At 41.0% G+C, this 20,625-nt stretch overlaps 1 protein-coding gene across 6 annotated transcripts in view; it reads right to left on the bottom strand.

The window, feature by feature from the left end:
• NHSL1 (NHS like 1) overlaps positions 1-20,625 on the bottom strand; it is a 204,613-nt gene that overhangs the window by 60,257 nt on the left and 123,731 nt on the right. For 5 of the 6 annotated variants that reach the window (XM_053904432.1, XM_053904431.1, XM_019420447.2 and 2 more), the window contains exon 2: positions 1,427-1,579. In XM_053904432.1, coding sequence (XP_053760407.1) covers positions 1,427-1,579 — 153 coding nt within the window. Of the gene's footprint in view, positions 1-1,426; positions 1,580-4,295; positions 4,885-20,625 lie in introns of those variants that run through there. The other variant, XM_019420448.2, reaches the window with a different exon arrangement.

Below are 20,625 nucleotides of genomic sequence, written 5' to 3'. Positions count from 1 at the left end.
AAGTTTCTAATCTGTGTATCTCCACCTCACCACCTGTAAAATTTGCATTAAAATAGTAAAAAGATTATTGTGAGGATTAAATGAGATAATACGTGTAATGCCAACTGAAGCTGGCATATAGACAAGTGTTTAATAAATATGAGTTGGGGTCCTCATGCTGGGATTCCCTTGAATCAATAACAGATTTCTTCCAGATTTAAGTCTTTCACAATTAGATAAGATACAGGACGTCCAGTTAAATTTCAGATAAACAACAAGTACTTTTTCTTTTTTTAGGTTTATATATTTATTTATTTACTTTAGGAATCTCTACATTCAACGTGGTGGTCAAACTCAGGACCCTGAGATCAGAGTTGCATGGCTCCGATCAAGCCAGCCAGGCACCCCAGCAACAAGTACTTTTTAAATAAAACTACGCCCCAAATATTGCCTGGTAGGAGAAAACTGGTGGTAGAGTGAGAACATTAGTTTGCTGTTTTAAGAAAAAAGTCTCTGAATCTTAAAAGACACTCCTTCGTTTAAAGAACTTCTTCCCTTCTTCATCACTTTTTTTTTTTTTTTTTTTTTTTTTTTTTTGAGAGAGAGAGAGAGAGCAAGACAGCATGTGAGCAGGGGGGAGGGCCAGACAGAGAGGAGGGAGAGAATCCCAAGCCGGCTCCACACTGTCAGTGCGGAGCCCGATGTGGGACTCGAACTCACAAACATGATCTGAGCTGAAACCAAGAGCTGGACACTTAACCGACTGAGCCACCCAGGGACCCCTCTTCTTTATCACTTTTGAGAAGCCCTCCCTGCCACACATTCAGATTCCTCCACATCCACAGTAAGGTGAAGTGAAAATGAAAATTTTAAACTAGATACAGGAGTACACGCTTCCTGTATTTCTCACTGGCCACTGCGTTGTCTGCCCGTCTGTTGACAGAACCTATGCTTAATAGGAGACCAGCTGGGTGCCGCCCACATTCTGATAAAACAAACCACTGTGAGCGCTTTCAAAGTCTATATGTAGGTCCCCTTTTCACCCAACTCGAACGAAGCAGAAACAGACCACTAGAAAGTATTAGCTGTTACAAATTTGCTTTGAACACTTCCGATGGTTCAAGAAAGGCGATGGCAAAGCTTCCCATGTAAGCAGGGTTCATTTGGATTCAACTGGTACCCGTGGCTTGAACACGCGAGAGAGTTTCTAAGCAGGGGTGGGGTCTTTGAGGACAGATCTGCGTGTCTGTAAACTGGCAGGTTCCCACAGAAACCAGGACATCGCAGGCTTGTATTAGGTTGTAAGTATTCATGATACCTTGAAAGAAACAGCGGACTGTATGTTCTCTATAAATAGGTCTTCTTTTACAAATAGCAATCGAATTTGTGCTTTCATTTCTAGCGGTCGGTGATCCAAGAACCGCAAGCTGGCATCATGCGATCTTACCCCTCAATACTGATTTGAGGTTGAGCTTGGCCTGGCGGTGCAGGTCCTCCACACAGGGCGGTCTCGTGGCGGGAAGGAACACATTCTCCTGCTGGTGCCATGGGGCCGTGTAGTGGACTGTCCATCTACTCTCCTCGTCTAGGTTGGAAACAGCTGCAGAAGGAAAGGCAGAATAAATTACGGTGTCAAAATAAGCTGCTGTGGCTTCAAATATTTTATGTCAAGATGGGTTTCTGGTGCCTAACACACCCACGGGGTAAGGGCCGACAAGGGGGAAGTGGAGCAAATTCTGAGTAAGAGTTAACCTTAGGCTCCAGGGGTCCTGCACACACGGTGTTTTGCCCCTAAAGGGAAAGCTGAAACTGTCCATCACCCCCCACAACGTTTTGGCAGAATTGTTTCCTCAGGTGATGGCTTTCCAGCATTTTAGGCACTTCCTCTGCTCCAAAGTTAGAAAACAATTAAGAAAACTGATAGAGGGGCGCCAGGGTGGCTCAGCGGGTTAAGCGTCCGACCCGATTTCGGCTCGGGTCGTGATCTCACAGTTCATGAGATCGAGGCCCACGTCGGGCTCTGTGCTGACAGTGTGGAGGCTGCTTAGGATTGTCTCAGCCCCTCCTCTGCTTGCGTGTACATGCACACTCGCTCTCTCTCAAAATAAATTTAAAAAGAAAAGAAAAGAAAATTGATAGAGACCTCCAATTCCTACTTAACTCCACCATAACGAGTATATATTACCTAATCATACAATGCCATTGCATCAGTAAATGTTAGATTGCCAAGACAAATACAAATTTCCTACTAAGAGTTTGAGACCAAATCTGTCCCCTCTAAAGCATTACTTTAAGACATCACTGTAATAAACACAATTAAAAAAAAATTAAACATATTCAGTATGTCAAAATACATTTAAATAGCATATCTAATAGAAGTAGAAATCAATTTGTGTGACAAAATTTTCTCTACATTTCCTGCTTTCGTAGAATACTTTTCTTTCCATAGAATACTTTTATATTAAAAAATTTAATTCCAATGCAATTAACTTTTCCCAAAATAATCCAATTCAGTTGAATCTTCCTAACACAAAAGAGGATGTCAGAGGAGGAAATGATAGGTAATCATGAGAGTACCCTAAATCTCTATAATAATTTTCCTTGATTCCTCCAAGGGCTGGGGATCTCGGTGTCTATTTCATTTTATCCTGAGAACACAGACTAAGTGTCTTAGTGTTCAAGATAAAATGAACAAGCATGCGTGAACTACCGAACTCTTCTATTTGGACACATTTCAAATTAAGTCAAAGTACCTAACAGCACCGTATTAGAGCTACTATAAAGATCATATGAAATAATACATGTAAAGCATGATTGTAGCAGGAGCAGTGAAGTTACTCTAACGAGGCCCCCGACTTTATAGCTATGGCTGAAGGGGAACCTGGCCTTTCTTAGTGCCCCGAGGCACCTGAGTCACAGGGTAGGTCTCCCCCATAGCCCATCTTTTCTATAGCTGCTAAATGCTACAAGTCTCGTCTCCAAATAATTCATTTCTCAAATCACCCCACCTTCTCCATAAATTGCTAAATGGGAAAATAAACATTGAGAACTAGACATCAAGCTAAAAACAGAAACGTCTGTGTGCTTTCTGCTGTTTTAATGGTTGACAGGAACAGCATGTAAATTAGGCACCTGGTATTTCACGTAACCTCTGGTTGAACAATGTTTTGCATGGTGCTTGTAACCATCAATCTAAATACATAAAATCCACAAAGCCGTGACTTAGTCCTTATGTATGTGCCTGGGAATCTTGAGCAGCGCGCAACCCACCGTATGTCCTCCAAAGGGTAGCCGTGGTTAACTGCAATGTTTTGCGCCGATGGGCATTTATCTGAGACTGAATTACCGTGCCTCATGGTTGGAAAATATTGAAAAGCGAAACTTCCCATTTACCAATTACAAATCAAATCCAAGTAATGGTTCTTGTGTCTGTGCAATCATACCGTCAGCCCCATTGTGCAGCTACCAACTGGCTCCTATGAAAGGACAGTTGTCTCTTCTCTGGAGCATCTCACTCTTGCCAGGGCAGATTTTAATCGATCCGTCCAAAGATAGCCTTCCACCAAGGGAGCTACAGAGAATGAGCCGAGAGTGCTGTTTTTTGTTGCTTTTTCCAGTATCTCTCTTACCAGTTCTCTAACCCATCCACATTTAGCTAGTTTAAATTACTGGTCGAAAAACTACATTAAACGATTCCCACACCTATGTAAAATTAAAACCATGTGTTTGTAAAATTTATACTCTGCAAAGAATGAAGAAGCACCTGAATTAAGGAAATTTAAAACACCGGTAAGTACACAATGCAATCATGCCACAAAAGCTGTACTCTATACAGTGACTGAACAGTCTAGACAGAGTTTGTCCTCGAGCTCTAAAATACATAACAGACAGTTCCAGGGAGTTTCAGAGGATCATCCCCATCAAAAATACGTGATAGATCACACACGGCCTCCCTGCACAGTAAGCCAAAGAACCAAAAAACCATATATCAAGGTGGACATAAGGTAAACACAGGGCTTTTTCCCCCTTTTTCAAAAGGCTTCTTTTGAGAAGCACAAAAGAAGCAAATTCACCTAAAATCCCAACCATAAATAAGTAAGACATGCTAAAATCACATAATTCTGCCCTAGAGTTATAAAATCTGAGGTATTTGAACAACCTGGTGAAGAATAGAGTTTAATTTGTGCTAATTATATTGTTTCACATTTTAATTTCATCACGCAAAAAGATGTAGTACATAAAACACACACACACACACACACACACACACACACACACACACACACCCCACGGGCGGTGGGGGAGAAATTACTTACTTTTTTTCTTAAAAAGTTTAATTAAAGACTTGATTTTTGCATTAATGAAGACCACCATTTCCAGATGCCTGCATAGAGCTTAGAAATTTAAATCACATTAGAAGCTCAACCCATCAAGCAGGTGGCGAGCTGTATCCTTCCGCTCCAGATTCTAACTTTCTTCTTCCAGTCTCAAATCCTTAGACATCTGCCGGGGGGCTGATGTAATGTTGAGGTTGAGTTTATTGTCAGGCAGTTTCAACCCATTAACAGTCCTTGAACCTGAAAAGCTCCCAGTGAAACCTAATCTTTAAGGCTGAGAGCCGCAGTGACAAAGTGTACAGGAAGAAAGAGAAAGCCAATCACAATTCTTATTTGCATGATAGCCACATCAGTCTTTCTGCCTCGGTGCTCACTTATTCACTTTCTCTCCAACAGATCAGAAGTTTCTCCTCTCTGGAGTCCACAAAAACAGTGCAGATTTTCCTCTACGCAAGTCAAGGCGAAGCAAATGTGTGCCCCATTTTCACTAGGCTACTAGGAACATCCAGATCTTTTTTACTGGAGCCCACAAGAGTCTTACAGCAAGTATGTTTTGATTCTTGGGCTCTCCAGTTCATTCAGGCATTTGAACTGATTTGGTGGGGGTGTGGGGGGGAAGAGCCAAACTATTGTTTCCCCGACCACGCCCCCAGGCTCTGCCTCCCATACCAAAGGAACCTTTACAAGCAGTAAAACTTTACGACAGAATCTCCTCAGAGCTGTAAATGATGACTTCGTTGCATTTTCATGGAAATTAGTACCTCCTGGCTTCTTACCAAGTGGGTTTTTGTTTGTTTGGTTTTGGTTTTGATTTTTTTTTTTTCCCAGTGACTGAGAATCAGCATTGTAATTGTACTGTAATGATTTAAATCTGACTCTACACTCCCCCCCCCCCCCCACCCAGAATAGTAATTCCAAACAAACATTATTTACGTTCTCTCTTTAACTTGAATAATACACATTACTGGATTTGGTTCTTCTGTCCATTTGCAATTAACCTCCCAGAACTGGGGAAACAAATAGAAAGGGAAGAATCAGAAATAATAATACACAAGCCGGCACTAGAAAAATATCTTCTGGGGTAAAGGGACTGGAACAAAAAGGAAAACCCAGGTCGGGAAATACTATGAAAACGGACCAAGGGAAAGAATGATCCTTATACCTCTGCCGACTTTCAATTCATGGCAGAACGGTTCTGGAGACATGTTAGACAACCTCTTGTTTCATAGCTTAGGGCCAGACTTATAAATGAATGGAAAAATGTAATAATCCACTAATGCAAAACATTTAGTTTATAACAAAAGCTCTTAGTCAAAGAAGAAAATTTATATAAGGGGCTCCCTCTAGGGAAAGCTTTGGAATGATTCCTCCCCAAATGTTCCCTGCCACCCCCCACACCCTTAATCTTAGATTTTGGACAACAGCAAAAACAAAGCCAACAAAAAAGTAAAACACACATATTATCATCTCACCATACATATTATCACAGATTTCCAATTTGTGTTCTCTCATCCTACACATAGCCTTACTTACAAGTAATTACACGGCCAGATGGCAAACAAGAAGTGACTCAAATGAGAAACGACTCCAAAGTTAAATTATATAGCTGCCTTAAATTAGCGAGCGAAATTCCCCTTAGGAAAACAAATTTATAAGCAAGAGTTATCTGGCTCTGCGTCTCAGCCTCACTGCATTAGAGACAGGTAGTAGCATCGGATGGGCTCAGGACAAGAGCTGTCCTCTTCACAACCCACAAGTTTCCGAGGTTAAATGTCACGCCACCTACTTGCCATTGACAACAGCATGCACGTATACAGCCACGGCTTCCAAACACTCATTAAAAAGGTATCTTGAGCACAATACTAAGCGTCACGCATTTGGGGGTACAACCATGAGGTCCTATATTCTTTTAAGCATGGAGCTTATATTATTTGACGATAGACTACAATCACATGACATGTGAGAAGGCAGTGAGTGCAATGGGCAAAAAAAGAAGTTGAACAGGATAAAAACAATTTTAGGGCGGGGGAAATGGCCAGGTTGCAGCATCAAATAAAAGTCAGGGCAGACCTCACTGACACGGTGAGATTTGAGTAAAAACCTTAAGGAGGAGATGCCAATAAAACAAACATCTACAGTGAATCCCACTGGTGCTCATGTAAGGAGGGACTATGTTTGCTGGGCAGGGGTGAGACCTTACCAGGACACCAGGACTAGTCGGAGAAGGGACTAGAGTCACTCTAAGCAAATGAACTGTCGTAGGAGTCCAAACGGAGTAATTTCCTTTCTCACTCAATATTAAGCCTCCTAGTAAGTGGCCAGAAGTGTGTTAAGACAATGCTGCTATTTGGTATTCGGTTACACGCTTGTCAGTGATAAGGCCAGGGGTAGAAATCAGGCTTCTGTCCCAGCATCCGGGGTACTTTGTCCTCTGTGCATTATTCCATGCCGTCTCCCCCGAGTCCAGATTTTCAGCTGTTGGCCAAATAAATTATGCTACTTACCATAGTACGCATTAGCCCGTATTTCCAAAGAGTTTATTAACTATAAAGATTTCCCAGACAGTTGTAGCATCTCTTACTTTCTACCCTGTATATCAGCATGAGAAGAAGGAAGTGGCTTAGAATCTGCATTGCCTCAGTGTCACAGTTTATTGGAGAGCCAGGTTTTTATGGAAGGGTCTAGTATTCTTTTTCATTTTTAGTTGCACCATTTATACATTCAACAGAGAATATATAAACCCACGGTATGTCTTCTTCCAACTTTAGGCCTGTTATTGCAGCAATTGTTTAAAAAAAAAAAAAAGGTCTAATATTCCAGACATGGAAAGTTGATGGCATGTCACAGGGAGGAGTGAAGAGCCCAACACTGGAGCCATCCCATCCAGGATACTAGCCACTTACTTACTAGAGGAGGGACCTCTCCATACCTTGGTTTTCTCATCTGTAAAATGGAGGCAATAATAGTATCGATGTTATAAGGTCACTATGAGGATTTAGGGAGTAATTATTGATATGTCCTTAGAACAGTACCTAGTACATGGTAAGCATGTATATTTGTTAGACGGATGAATGAAATCTTAAGAGATAGCTCAGCAGCCCTAAGGTTAATAAAGGGCCAGTCATGCTTTCATAGAAGAGAATCAACCTCACAGACCTCGCAGTCTTTCTGCTTGTCTCAGAGTTCAACTACCAGCTCCATGAATCATGGCTCTAAACCCACAACTTCCAGTTTCTATGCACTTACTATCTTCTCTACTGCCTAAAATTCTCTCTATCCGTTTACAAAAAATTCTCAGTGGTCACCAGTGCACCTCTAACTAGAACCAATGGTCTCCTCTCTCCTCTTCGAATCATCTTTAATTACATACCACCAACCACCCAGTTCTTGAGCTTTTCATCAACACTTGCTCCTTTCCTACATCTGACGGTTCCTTCTCTGGATTCTAACAAACTTTCAACAAGCTTCCAAGAGCCTGTCCTTAAACCTTTGTCCTGTGCTACTTAACTTATTACGCCTTGAAACCTTAATGACTTTACTGGAGAACGGCAGGCAGGAATCAGCAAATTATAGCCCTTCAGGCAAGTCTAGCTGGCCCCTTTTTAAACTGTTGAACAAAAATGAAAAGAACAATATTTCATGATGCAAAAATTATATGAAATTCAAATTCTAGTGTCCAATAATAAAGGTGTATCGGAACATCACTATACCCATTAGTTTATCTACTGACTATGGCTGCTCTCAGGCTGTGTGCACCAAAGACTGCAGGGCCTGCAAAGTTGAAGATATTTACTCCCTGGACCTTTAGGGAAGAAGACTACTGATCCATGGATTAAGCTATTGCCTTTAAACACTCAGCCATCTTCCTCTCAAACTACAGTCTTTCATTTGTCTGCCTCCAGATCCATATTGCCAACCTCTACCTAAATTTCACATTATCTCATGCAGGATGTCTAATTTAAGTCAGTCTGCTTTCCTCCCAAACCCTTAGCTGCTTATCAAGAACTTTCTCATTTCTATCAGGGCTACAGTCAATTTTTCAGTGAACCAGAAGGTAGATTTCATCTTCAGTGAGAAACGAGAAAATTGTGATCTAGAAGCTAATGCAATGCAGGAGCTAAGATGAGAATCTGGGTGTCCTGATTTCTCTTTAATTAGCACATACTAAGTTGAGAAAAAAATATCTTTAGTACATTCAAGTTAATATATCTTACATAAAAGTCCTTATTAGGACACATAAGTAATAAAAATATTTGAGAATCATTGTTCTCTAAAAATACTACCAAATCTTACCAAAAAAAAAAAAAAATGCTCTCCATCACTTGAAAAATCCTGGTGGCTTCTCCTGGTCTAGGGCATTCTATTACCACTTCTACTGTATAAATATTTGCATCCTTATAAAGTCCCAACATTTCTGCTTAGTCTTTCTCTGAAATGAAATCTCATTTCTGACCAAACATTTAAAATTTTTCTTCTAGGAATCACCTGATTGTTTCTATAGTTATCTAACTACTTCTCGGGAGTAGGTACACAACACATTAGCAAAGAGATAAAGAAATATTTCACAAAGTAACACATATTCTAAAAAACTCAACTGTAAGTATGCATCTGCATTCCACCATTCAGCAATTTTACATCAAGAACTTGTTAACTGCCTTGCCTTCGACATCTGACATCCAGGTTAAAAGTAAATCCAACTTGGTCCCTGACCTTAGGAAGGTCAGAGTCTAATGGGGGTGACACACCCAAACAGATAAGAATAATAAAGTAATGAACAAGCATAGGGAAAGAGATAAGACCATGATGTTAATGGGAAAGATGGCAAAGGGCATCCACACCATTTGGAGAACAGAGAGGAAGAGAGGACTCTTAGAAAAAGCAGTCATGGGCACACAGAGGTTCTGAGGTTCCTGATAAGCTTATGGGTGGGGGTGGGTGGTGTGGAGAAAGACGGCAAGGGAGGTAGAGAGAGGCAGGGCCAGACCCTGAAGGGCTTTGCCTCCCACAAGGAGGTGGGTTTTCACTGGTGGGCCAGGGAGTCACTGATGGAGTTGACAAGGGAAAGTTGAAGGGCCAGTGTCGCGTTTCAAACAGATCACTTGTACAAGATGAGCAGTGGGTGTGAATGGACTCCACTGGGGGCAGAGAGAGAAGCTGGGAGCTGGTATAGCAACCCATGCCAGAGGTGAGGAGGTCTGAATCCATTTTTGCTCAGGGCGATTTTTCAACAACTCCCTTGGTCTTACCAGCCTGTATTTAAGTCTGTAACATGTATGTTTCAGGAACATATGCTTAAGGTATAAAAATTTTAAATTAAGCCTTAGCTGTATTTTATTTTATTTTATTTTATTTTATTTTATTTTATTTTATTTTATTTTAGAGAGAGAGAGAGAACTTGGGGGTGGGGGGAACAGAGGGAAATCTTAAGCAGGCTCTAACCTCGGCGTGGAGCCTGACTTGGGGCTCGATCTCACAGCCCTGGGATCCTGACCTATGCCAAAAACAAGAGTTGGACACTCAACCAACGGAGCCACCCAGGAGTCCCAAATCCTACGTGTTTAATAAAGGACTCTGTTTCCACACAGGTCTTCATCTTTACTACAACCTTAAAATACACCCTTATTGTTTTTATTAAGGATGAAAGATTATATGTTTAGCCCCAAAACCTTAAGAGCAGAGCTGTCTATGGCTCCCAGTACTCACAGATAAGGCTTCTATCTCTTCTAGTCCTTCCCCATGTCCCCTATCTCCATTTCTGCAAATCTTCAGGCCATCCTCTGTGCATTCAATGCAGTTAGGGCATGACAAGTTTTTATGTGGAATCCAAAAAACTTTCACATACTTTGTTAAACAGTATTTACTAAATAAGAACACTTTCAAATACTCTCCACAAGAATTATATGCAGAAATGAGGTATGATTATGCCATATAATATACACATTTTGAATTAAACAAAATCTGAAGGCTTGATCAATTGGAAATGGGATGTATAATCAATAAAGATTACTGTGGTTTTTAAGCTGGAAGGCAGGGAAGGGGAAAAAATCTGATACAATGGAGTACTGATCAGGGCCATGTACTAAAAGGTAATTTTCAGCTCTTGTCAAAGGAAATTTACCTCTTCAAAATGTAAAATTTCTCAGCCCAAACTTATCTATAAACAGGACTCGTGCTGTTAATTTGTTTTAGGCTATTAAAAAACCAAGCTTGACATCTAAAAAGAAAGACTATCTGTGACTAAGTTAACTTAGGTGTCCTCATTATCTTTACATACGGTTAGAATGCATGAAATACAATTTTTAAATCCACAGACACACCCATTCATTCTTGTGCTTTTCAGACCTGGAGCACTGGAAAACATCATAGAAGAAAGTACCCAATACAAGGTCCTTGGGCCTATAAAACAAAATACATACACTTAATAGTAAGAGATTTTAGAGATATTTAAAAATTACCTAGCAGCATAAGCCATTTCAACATTCATAATAATGTTTTAGTAATAAACTTAAAGAGAGCTTAGTCCTATCCTAGAGTCTTCTCACAACTCTAACTTTTGGAGGTAAAGATTAGGTCTCATGTTTTTATAAACACTTTCATTCACATTGAGGGCAATGGTATATACAGTCTACAATTCTTATCTATCAAAATAACAATCATTATTGAAGCTGCAAAGCAAATAACACAGGCAGATGAACACAGTTAATAAACATATAAATAAGAGAGTAACTTTAAAACACGGGGCTATTACTCTGAAAAACAGTATGGAGGTTTCTCAAAAAATTAAAAATAGAACTACCCTACCACCTAGCAATTGCACCAGGAGGTATTTATCCAAAAATACAGGAGTGCTTTTTTCGAAGGGGCACACGCACCCCAATGTTTATAGCAGCACTGTTGACACTAGCCAAAGTATGGAAAGAGCCCAAATGTCCATCACCAGATGAATGGATAAAGAAGATGTGGTACATATAGATACGATGAAATATTACTCGGTGATCAAAAAGAATGAAATCTTGCCATTTGCAACAGTGTGGATAGAGCTAGAGTACATTAGTTAAGTGAAATAAGTCAGAGGAAGACAAATATCATATGATTTCACTCATACGTGGAATTTAAGAAACCAAACAGATGAACATAAGGGAAGGGAAACAAAAATAACACAGAAACAGGAAGGGGGACAAACCATAAAAGACTCTTAAATACAGAGAACAAAATAAGGGTTGCTGAAGGGCTTGGGGTGGGGGGATGGGCTAAATGGGCAAAGGGCATTAAGGAGGACACTTGTCGGGATGAGCACTAAGGGTTATATATAAGTGATGAATCACTAAATTCTATTCCTGAAATCATTATTACATTATATGTTAACTGACTTGGATGTAAATTTAAAAATAAACAAATAAGTAAATAATAAATAAATAAAATTGTAAAAAAAAAAACAAACAAACAAAACACAGGGCTATCAGATAAAATACAAGATGCCCAGAGAGAAAATTGAATTTCAGGGAGATCAAATTTCACAAGAAAAGGATTTTTTTAAAAATCTACAGTAAAATTCATTTGTTAACACAACTGTAATTTAAGATATATATATATATATATATATATATATATATATATATCTATAACTGCCTTAAGGATTTCACACAACAGATGAAAAAAATATACTTTATATTATTCAAGACAAATTGAATTGACTATAGGTTCTTGCTGTTAGACACTGAACTGACTAGAAATAACCCAAAAGGTGAGTTGGTTACATGTGACTAAAGAATCTCTTATTTTTTCACAGCAGGTATTCTCACAAATTTCTACTATTCCTCTCTCAATAGTCTAAGACCTTAAGCATTCAAAACTTCTTCTTTGATTCACTGGTCAATTTTTTATTCCATTACTGAAAAGCTGCCATGTAAGAGAAATATTAGAGCCACTGCACAGGGAAAGGACCAGCCTGCCACCTTCCTAGTCCAGCAGACATAAAAGGGAGAAGCAATAACATGTGTCCCCTGGTGTGATGAAATACCAAGGATAAACATCACCTACGGTAAAATCAAGTTAAACATTTTTGAGAAGTTAAATATTTCCTGTGTAAAGGGAATACAAGAGCTAACAATGAACAGTCAAACTAAAAGTGGAACATTTTGCAGGTCTGGCCTCTCCAGTTATACAATTAAATAATAATGATAGGAATGTGCCAGATTAAAAGAGATTTAAGGAACACCACAGTCAGATGCATATCCTGGAGAGAACACAAGTTTTAGAGAAACCAGCTATAAAGAAAGGCATTACACAGCAAGTGAAGAAATTTCAATTATGTACTGGGTGGGATCTCAATCTTATGCTTTCTACAGTTATCTAATGATAACACACACACACACACACACACACACACAAAGTAATGTTGTAGAGGGTCGCCTAGGTGGCTCAATCAGTTAAGCGTCTGACCCTTGATTTCGGCTCCGGTCATGACCGGTCATGATCTCACAGTTCGTGAGTTTGAGCCCGCACTGGGCTCTGCACTGATGGTATGGAGCCTGCTTGGGATTCTCTCTCTCCTTCTTTCTCTCTGCCCATCCCCTGCTCGGGCTTTCTCTCTCTCTCTCTCTCTCTCTCTCTCTCTGTCTTTCTCTCAAAATAAATAAACATTAAAAAAAATGTTTTTAATTTAAAAACGGTAACGTTCTGGAGGCACATCCCAGAAAGAAAACGTGTCTGATAACAGATGTTCATGAAGAATTATATTAATTGTCCCTTAAATTATGATATTTCATAAAAGTATGTTAAAAATCCCCAACATTCTAGAACTTCACTAGTGCAATGATCTTTTCTTTCTTCTGCTTCTGAATTAATCTTTAATGATGAATCATATGGCATATGGAAACCAAGACCAGTGGAAATCTCCCCATCAGTATCTGGTGGGGGGAGCTGGTGGGTGTAGAAAGGGAAACCTTAAGAGATGATAATGTATCAGTTATTTAGAAGGAACCTGATCTGGCATCCACTTTGCCAGTTAACTCTGATGCTAGGAAACACCCTTTACTCTGCATATGTTGAAGCTAAAGGCTTCTGCTGTGGATCCTAGTTAATAATTTAATCTAAAACCATTGCTACCATCTGCTCGGGCAATTTCAAAACGTCTGCTACCATTGTGACGAGTTTAGTCAAGCCACAACATTCACGTGGCAAGTGCTGAACAAATGAAAGGCGAGGCAGACAGAAAACATGCTATGACAAAAAGAAACCCCAATCAAAAGTCTAAAACACAAAGGGAGCTCTGCTGACACAGCAGGCCAAGTTCAACCCTGCCCGCAGAGATGGAAGGATGCAATGTCTCTCTAATGCGGGGCAGGGGACAATCTGGAGACTGTCCCGAGATAATGGGCACGAGGCGGGGCTGACAGCGGACAGCTCTGTGAGGGGAATGGGTCCTGAGGTTGGAAGAAATGGTGAGCGGGGTTATGGCAAGGGCAAGTTGAAAGGGGGAGATTTCCTATTTTCCTAGGCAGAGCTGAAGACAGTCTCAAAAGGCATCCAATCCACCGTTTTTTATTACACAAAACAAGTGACCCACAGTACGTGCATCACAGAGCCATCCAGCACCCCCGTGAATCCTCCTTTGTGTGCTCGAGTCGTTAGGACACCAGGCTCTCTCTGCCCTCACTGGGAGTAGGCTGGTGGGGCAGGGTTCCAACTGTCCACACTCATCTCTGCCCCCATGCCTTCGCACCTGTCATTCTTCCACCTGGGATGCTCCATCCCTGACTGATCCACTTGGCATGCCCTGGTTGTTTTTCCTTAAGACACATTCCTTGACAGAGCTTTAGTAACTCTTTAGTTCAAAAATACAGGCCATGTTCCCTCGAGTATGACTTCCTCAAAAGTGAACTACATCTGTCTCGCAGAAAGAACGAATGATTTCCTTAACTCTAAGCCTCTTATGCTTGTGCCAATTATTCTTCATGACATGTTGTAGAGCTCTAATCCATCCACCCACCTAGTACTGATTCATCTCATTCATTCTGCTCAGCCTATATGAGGAATATAAAGTCTCATTCAGGAGAAAAATAATGTACATGAGTTACAGCTACATATCAATTAGTCCAATTCTAAAGTTAACTCACTTTGCCTTTCCTAATTCAATCATTCAAAACACAGAATGCTTATTAGGGGTGTACCATGTCTTACAGAAGAAGATAATTTTCTGTGCTATTTAAATTTGCCATAATTATATCCTTTTGTAATAAAAATAACTTAAAAGGAAATGAACCTTAAATTTGAAAAGAAAAAAAAAATCAATTCAACCTTCCTTTTAAAATCTTCAGGGAAGAAAGAAAAACAAAATCTCATCGCGGCCTGAAAAGCCAAAGAATAATGAATGTGATGATCCGACAGATCTAATTTAAGAGCCACGTGATGAGCTGAAGTGCTTTATACTCTGGGCTCTCTTGCACCTCTAAAATTGGACAATATTAAGGATTCACTGATTGATGGTATTACAAAACTTACAAGAAATCTGTACTTGGGAATTTTCTGCTTAGAAAAAGAACTGAGCAAAGGGCACATCCTCATCAAGACTACATGTGGGGTGGGACTGGGTGGGGGTGGGGGGGACAGCTGACAAAATAAAGTAGAAGGTCGCCACCTACAGGCGGATGCTGTAAACTAACGAAACACTGGTACAGGACAATGACTCCTCTGCTACGGTCTCTTGACAGAAAGGCTTGGAAGAAACGGCTCTAATTTAACAAGTCTCAAAAGACCGTTCTCATCTTCCTCCACCAAAGGAAGACCCCTACTCTATAATCTCTGTGAATTTTCTTAAACTACCTCGCATCTGCAACCAAACGCAGCTTAAGGAAACACCCCTGAATTATGTAAAACATTTTTTATTGACTTTTTTTTAATGTTTATCTTTATTTTTGAGACAGAGACAGAGCATGAGCAGGGGAGCAGCAGAGAGAGAGGGAGACACAGAATCCGAAGCAGGCTCCAGGCTCTGAGCTGTCAGCGCAGAGCCTGACATGGGGCTCGAACCCACGAACTGTGAGATCATGACCTGAGCCGAAGTCAAACGCTTAACCACTGAGCCACCCAGGTGCCCCGAAAGTGTTTTCATTTAGGGAGAAAATGATTCTGAAGCCGTATTCCCCACAAACACACAAAACATGCTTTATTTAAAATGACTGAAGGAAAATGATTACTTATCATCACTTAAACTAATCACAGTGAATGATCAATAAATAGAAAGACTTAAAGCATCATTTGAAGGCATTGTTTTGTAAGCAACGGAACAACCTCACAAACTGTTCAGTTTTTCTTTTCTCTACTTCCTGTGATCTCTTGTTTCCCATATGGTTAAGATGAGCGCTACAATTAATAAACTGGTGTGACCAACTGCTTTTGTTAAGAGGCCAGCTGGTTCACACGCAAAATGATAATTAGACAAATTAAGACAGCCCGCTCTGCTTTGCTGATGAACTGACAGCAGCACTAGTTAAAATGTCTAAACTGTCTTTGGCTTTCTAGTCATCGCAAAGGTTGACCTAGGTGAAGATAACATTTGTCTCATTAGGGTTGGCTTAAAAAAAAAAAAAAAAAAAGAAGAATTACACAGTCTGAAACTATTGGATAGACAGCAGCAGCATTCTTCAGAGAAACCCTAGCTCCTTATTAAGCGTGAGTGCTATGAGGATTCTGTAATTATGCTGGAGGGGTCACAGCAGGAGCAAAGGAAGGTCAGCCAGGCATAAAATGATGTTCCGAATTAGTCTGGAGGGTACAGAACTTTCATTAAAGTCAAGCAGTCAGAGACTTTTGAAAGGAATAAAACCTTTCCTGTGAGCTCAATGTTTCATACTCTTTCCCTGATTTTTTTTCTTTGCAATGGAGGGAGATAAGAATTATTTTTGATAACTGAACAGCAAATGGGAGCAAGACGCAAGGGTGAAGACATCAATCATTGCAGGGGGACATATGTTCAGTAGCTCTACGTTCTAGTAACCTAATACGTCTAAAGCAAGGAGTTCACAATGGAGATTCTGAACTGACGCCACAGAAGTGCCCCCATGCTTGCTGGCATTTCCCGGAACCAGAGGGCAATACAATTAGGGCACAGCTGGAAGGAAGGGAGGCGTGTTGATTGCACGGCCCACATAATTAGGCCCACACAGAATTTGAGAAAAATCAAATGGTAATCAAAGCAAGAATGCTGGTGCTAGATAATGGCTGGCCACTGACTTTGTTAAAATGATAGGCTTAGCTCCTCCCCAGCAGTATCACGAGGGCTCAAGACAGCAGACACAAAAAAATGGAATTCGTCACATCTTAGCAAGTAAAATATTAGGAAGGGTTAAGACGAGCAGTTTTCCTCATGGACCTAACTAACAACAGTTTCAACGTGCAGTCAAAAATAGGAAGCTTGGAATTGTAAAGACAGGTGCAGATAGTTCCTATTTCAGTGCACTGTATTTTGTTGTTGTTGTTTTTATCGCTAAGGGGAAAAGGTGAAGGGAGTAGAAATCACCATAACGATTTTGACCCACAATAAAGACACAAAAGCAAGTACTTTCCCCGAACCAGGTAAAAAGAAAAGCGAGACAGATATTCGGGGAGAAAATGAAGCAGATAGGTTCTTATAACGCAACTTATTTTCCCAAACCTCGGTCAAATTGTACAGCAGCTCTCAGAAGAGTCAGCCCAACCCGTTTGTATCACCTTATCTGAAACACCCGTCTCTTTGTGAGTAGCAGTCCACACAAATCATTACATGATACAACAAGTTCAAACGAAGCTCCCGCTTTTCATTAGCAAACCACGTTTGATTGCATAAACATTGAGGCTCTCGCAGGCGGTCCTAAAACACCTGCACTTGTCTTGACATTTATGCACAACGGAATGGAATTATTTTATTCTAACTACTTTCTGAAGAGAAGTACTCACCAACTGTACCCCACTGGATAGAGGAATCGGGCACAGACTCCAGAGGATATATTACGTTCATTATCAAAACAAATCCCAGAGCGTCTATGGAGAGTTCATGCCAGCAGGATGTCCCGGGTTGAAATAGGACAAAATTCACTCTGTTGTTCGGTAACCTCCCTCCTTCCTCTTGTCAGTACAATCACAACTGCCCACCAACAACGGTAACTCTATTCCGAACTTTCCAGCTTCACTTAAATTGTGTTTGCTACCACCACTCTCCCTTGCTCCCCCCCCCATCCCAAAATCGCCTCTGCTTTCTGCAGCTGCTGAATGCCACAAATAGCTTCTTGTATAATTTGACTTAGAATGCACCCCAAACTAGACATGTTGAATGGCAATGTGAATGCTTCATTCAGAGAGAACTAAAATGTGTAGAATGCCCTAAAAACATCACAGTGGTAAAGAGGATCATTTGGGAGTCTTGGGGCAGAGAACTGCTTTCAGCAGTAGCCTGCAAATTCTTCTCAGGTCTATGCAAATGGCAAGAGAAGGGTTGCAGAAGATTCCCACAGGGATCAAAGGATTAGCTAATTTCCCTGGGTCTGCCCTGTCTGGATGGGGTTTCCCTAAAGTTGCCTCCATTCTCCACACACATTTTTCTTCCTCCTCTCCTAATAAAATGCACTTACTCTAAATCTATTCATGCTCTAGCATCAATGATCCATTCTTAGGTTAATTTTTGAGACTGTTTGCCTTAATGCTTTGTGTGTTCCACACACGGCAAGCCCCGTCTCTGATATTTTTGTGGGGCTAGAGCCAAATCCAAGCAGTTCACTTTGCAAAGTCAGTTACTCCACAAGCTGATATAACAGGACAGCATGTAACAAGAGGGCACCTGGCTGGCTCAGCCGGAAGAGCGTGTGATTCTTGGTCTTGGGGTCGTGAGTTTGAGCCCCATGTTGGGTGTAGAGATTACTTAAAAATAAAATCTTAAAAAAAAAAAAGTGACAACACATAATATTCATGGGCATTCAAAGAAAGAGGAAAAGCATCCATCTTTATGAAATGGATGAGGGAGGAAAAAAGCCAGGAACTTAAAAAGCATCTATCCTACAGAGCTGCAACAGCCTAACCTCTATGAAAACTTCCCTTAGGAAATAGCTTGCAAATAACAAAATAAAAACTTCTGTACAGATAATGGCTATTTTCACTTCACAGATGTAAGTTGTTTTTTGAAAAGCTTCCCTGTATGTTGAAATTGGAATTTATTTTCCCGAATACCAAGTATATTGGCAATCAAATGATTGCGGGAGCTGGAGGTCAGGGAGAGGTAAGAGTTCAAGGACAACTCTTTTGGTTGCTAGGTAAAAATGGGAGCCAGAAGGATGAGGAGATTGCCTTTTACCCGCTCTCTTCCCATCATCCTCTGGGTCTCAGATTAACTGACATTTCCTTGGGAAAAGAAACCTTTCCTCACCCTCTGACTCTGTCTACACCTCCTATTAATCACCCTGATCAAGACCCATGCTTTTCTTATTGCACTACCACTTGTTTTCGTACAGTTGTTTGTTTAGTGACTACACGTGCCACTAGACACATGATCTAGACACAAGATCCAGAGGCCGTGGCTCTCTGGATTCACAAGGCCTGGGGGCTGAGCACCAGATCCGATACGCAGTAGGCACACAAGTATTGTTTTATTAAAGGAATGAATTATAGAAGGAAAAAGCTTCAACAAAACGAGATCCAGAGAATTTAGCTTTCTTCTGTGGTATTAAAGAACAACTAATGTTAAAGTCTCACAGTATTGGTGGACAGCTTTAACTAGACACAAAAGTTAATTTCAAAAAAAAAAACAAAAACCACTTCATTCATTTCCAGCCTCAACTTGCTCATTAAAGACACTATACACCAAGCACAGTACTAGGCCCTGGTGAAACCCAGATGAAGACAACCTTCTCTTACAAAGTCTCCCTTGACCTTTTTGTCTCCCATGCCTTCTCCCCAGAAGAGTCATTACCCACTCCTTTGTGGCTTTATCCCTCCCTAATTTTACTTATCTATCTCCTCTACTAGGACCTTCGTTCCTTGAGGTTGGGAACCGGGCCTTTGTTGGTTTTGGAGACACCAGTTAAGTTTGTTGATTGAAGAGCAAAATGAATGAATAAGCAACCTATTCCTTATCTGTTAGGAATTCCATCGGATAGAAGACTGATAAAATCAAATGATAATAAGACACATTTTCAAAGAAGAGGGTGCCCTCTAATGGGAACTAGAAGGAAATAATATCAGAGAAAATGAGGAAACACGACATAGCAGGTGGATGAGTGAGAGTTTGCTAGATGCAGAAGGATATGAAACACATTCCAACTAAACAAAAGAGCACGAGCAAAGGAACTGAGTCGTCTGTATGTTGGGAATACTGAGTTACGTGTGTAACGGACGGTGCACATCGCCTGCACGGCCCCAAACCACCTTGTAGAATGCAGTGCATGTGAACGTCTAGCAGCTGAAAACCACATTTCCCAAACCCCCTTACACCTGGTTTGCAAAGCTGGTCCAGCTGGTGAATTTGACTGAGGACATCAGTCCACACTGCTGCTAAGTCTGACTGTGGGGGCATTTTGGTAGGAGTGGTAACTGACGTCTCAGTGCCCAATCCCTACTTTTGTGGGGATGGGAGGCAGAGCGGGTGGCATTCATCTGCTAGTAAGGTATACAGCTGAGGCAGTGTGGTCTTGGAGTCAAACACTGGGTGCCAGCTTCCTGACTGCAGTAGAGATAACGGCTCCCTTGGTAAGTCAGTTCTGAGATGGTGTCGGGGGGGGAGGGGGGGGGTCGTTCCTGGGAGTTCAGCTTGGACCAGTTTCCCGAGCTTTTCTGATGATTGTATAAGTACCATACGCCCTGTGTTAAATCCGCTTCTGCTTACATTGTTGTCTGCAATTGAACCTGCCTGAGAGAACCTGCTGGCCCACTGGGATGACAAAGTGGTGCTCGTAGGGGTGGCGGTGGGAGATGCGGCTGGAAAAGTAAATCAGGACCGGTCCAGTTTTTGCGAGGCACCTTGCCTGTCAAGTCAAAGAGGTTAGATCTCAGTTGGTTAGGCTTAAATATCAAAAGTTTTCATAGAAGACGGTGGTCTGTGTTTCAGAAAAATTTTAGAGGCAAAGGAAAACTGAATCGAAAAGGTAGGCAAAAAGGTAGGCAAATGCTATAGATCCAGGGTGACCATGTTGATGAAAGAAGGAATGGGGGTAACTAGTCTGCCCTCTTTTTGGTAACCTTTGGCTGGGTCATCACACTTTCTGCCTCTCTTAAATGCTTTATCTACTCTAGCCAGACGCCAACGGCCCAGGGGTAGGATGCGTCCACCCGCTGACTTGAGTTA

The sequence above is a fragment of the Panthera pardus genome, unplaced genomic scaffold, assembly GCF_024362965.1.
Source record: "Panthera pardus isolate Hobbes unplaced genomic scaffold, ASM2436296v1 HiC_scaffold_17, whole genome shotgun sequence".
Classification (NCBI taxonomy): domain Eukaryota; kingdom Metazoa; phylum Chordata; class Mammalia; order Carnivora; family Felidae; genus Panthera; species Panthera pardus.
The sequence above is the reverse complement of the archived record's forward strand: the minus strand, read 5'-3'. Positions and strand labels throughout refer to the sequence as shown.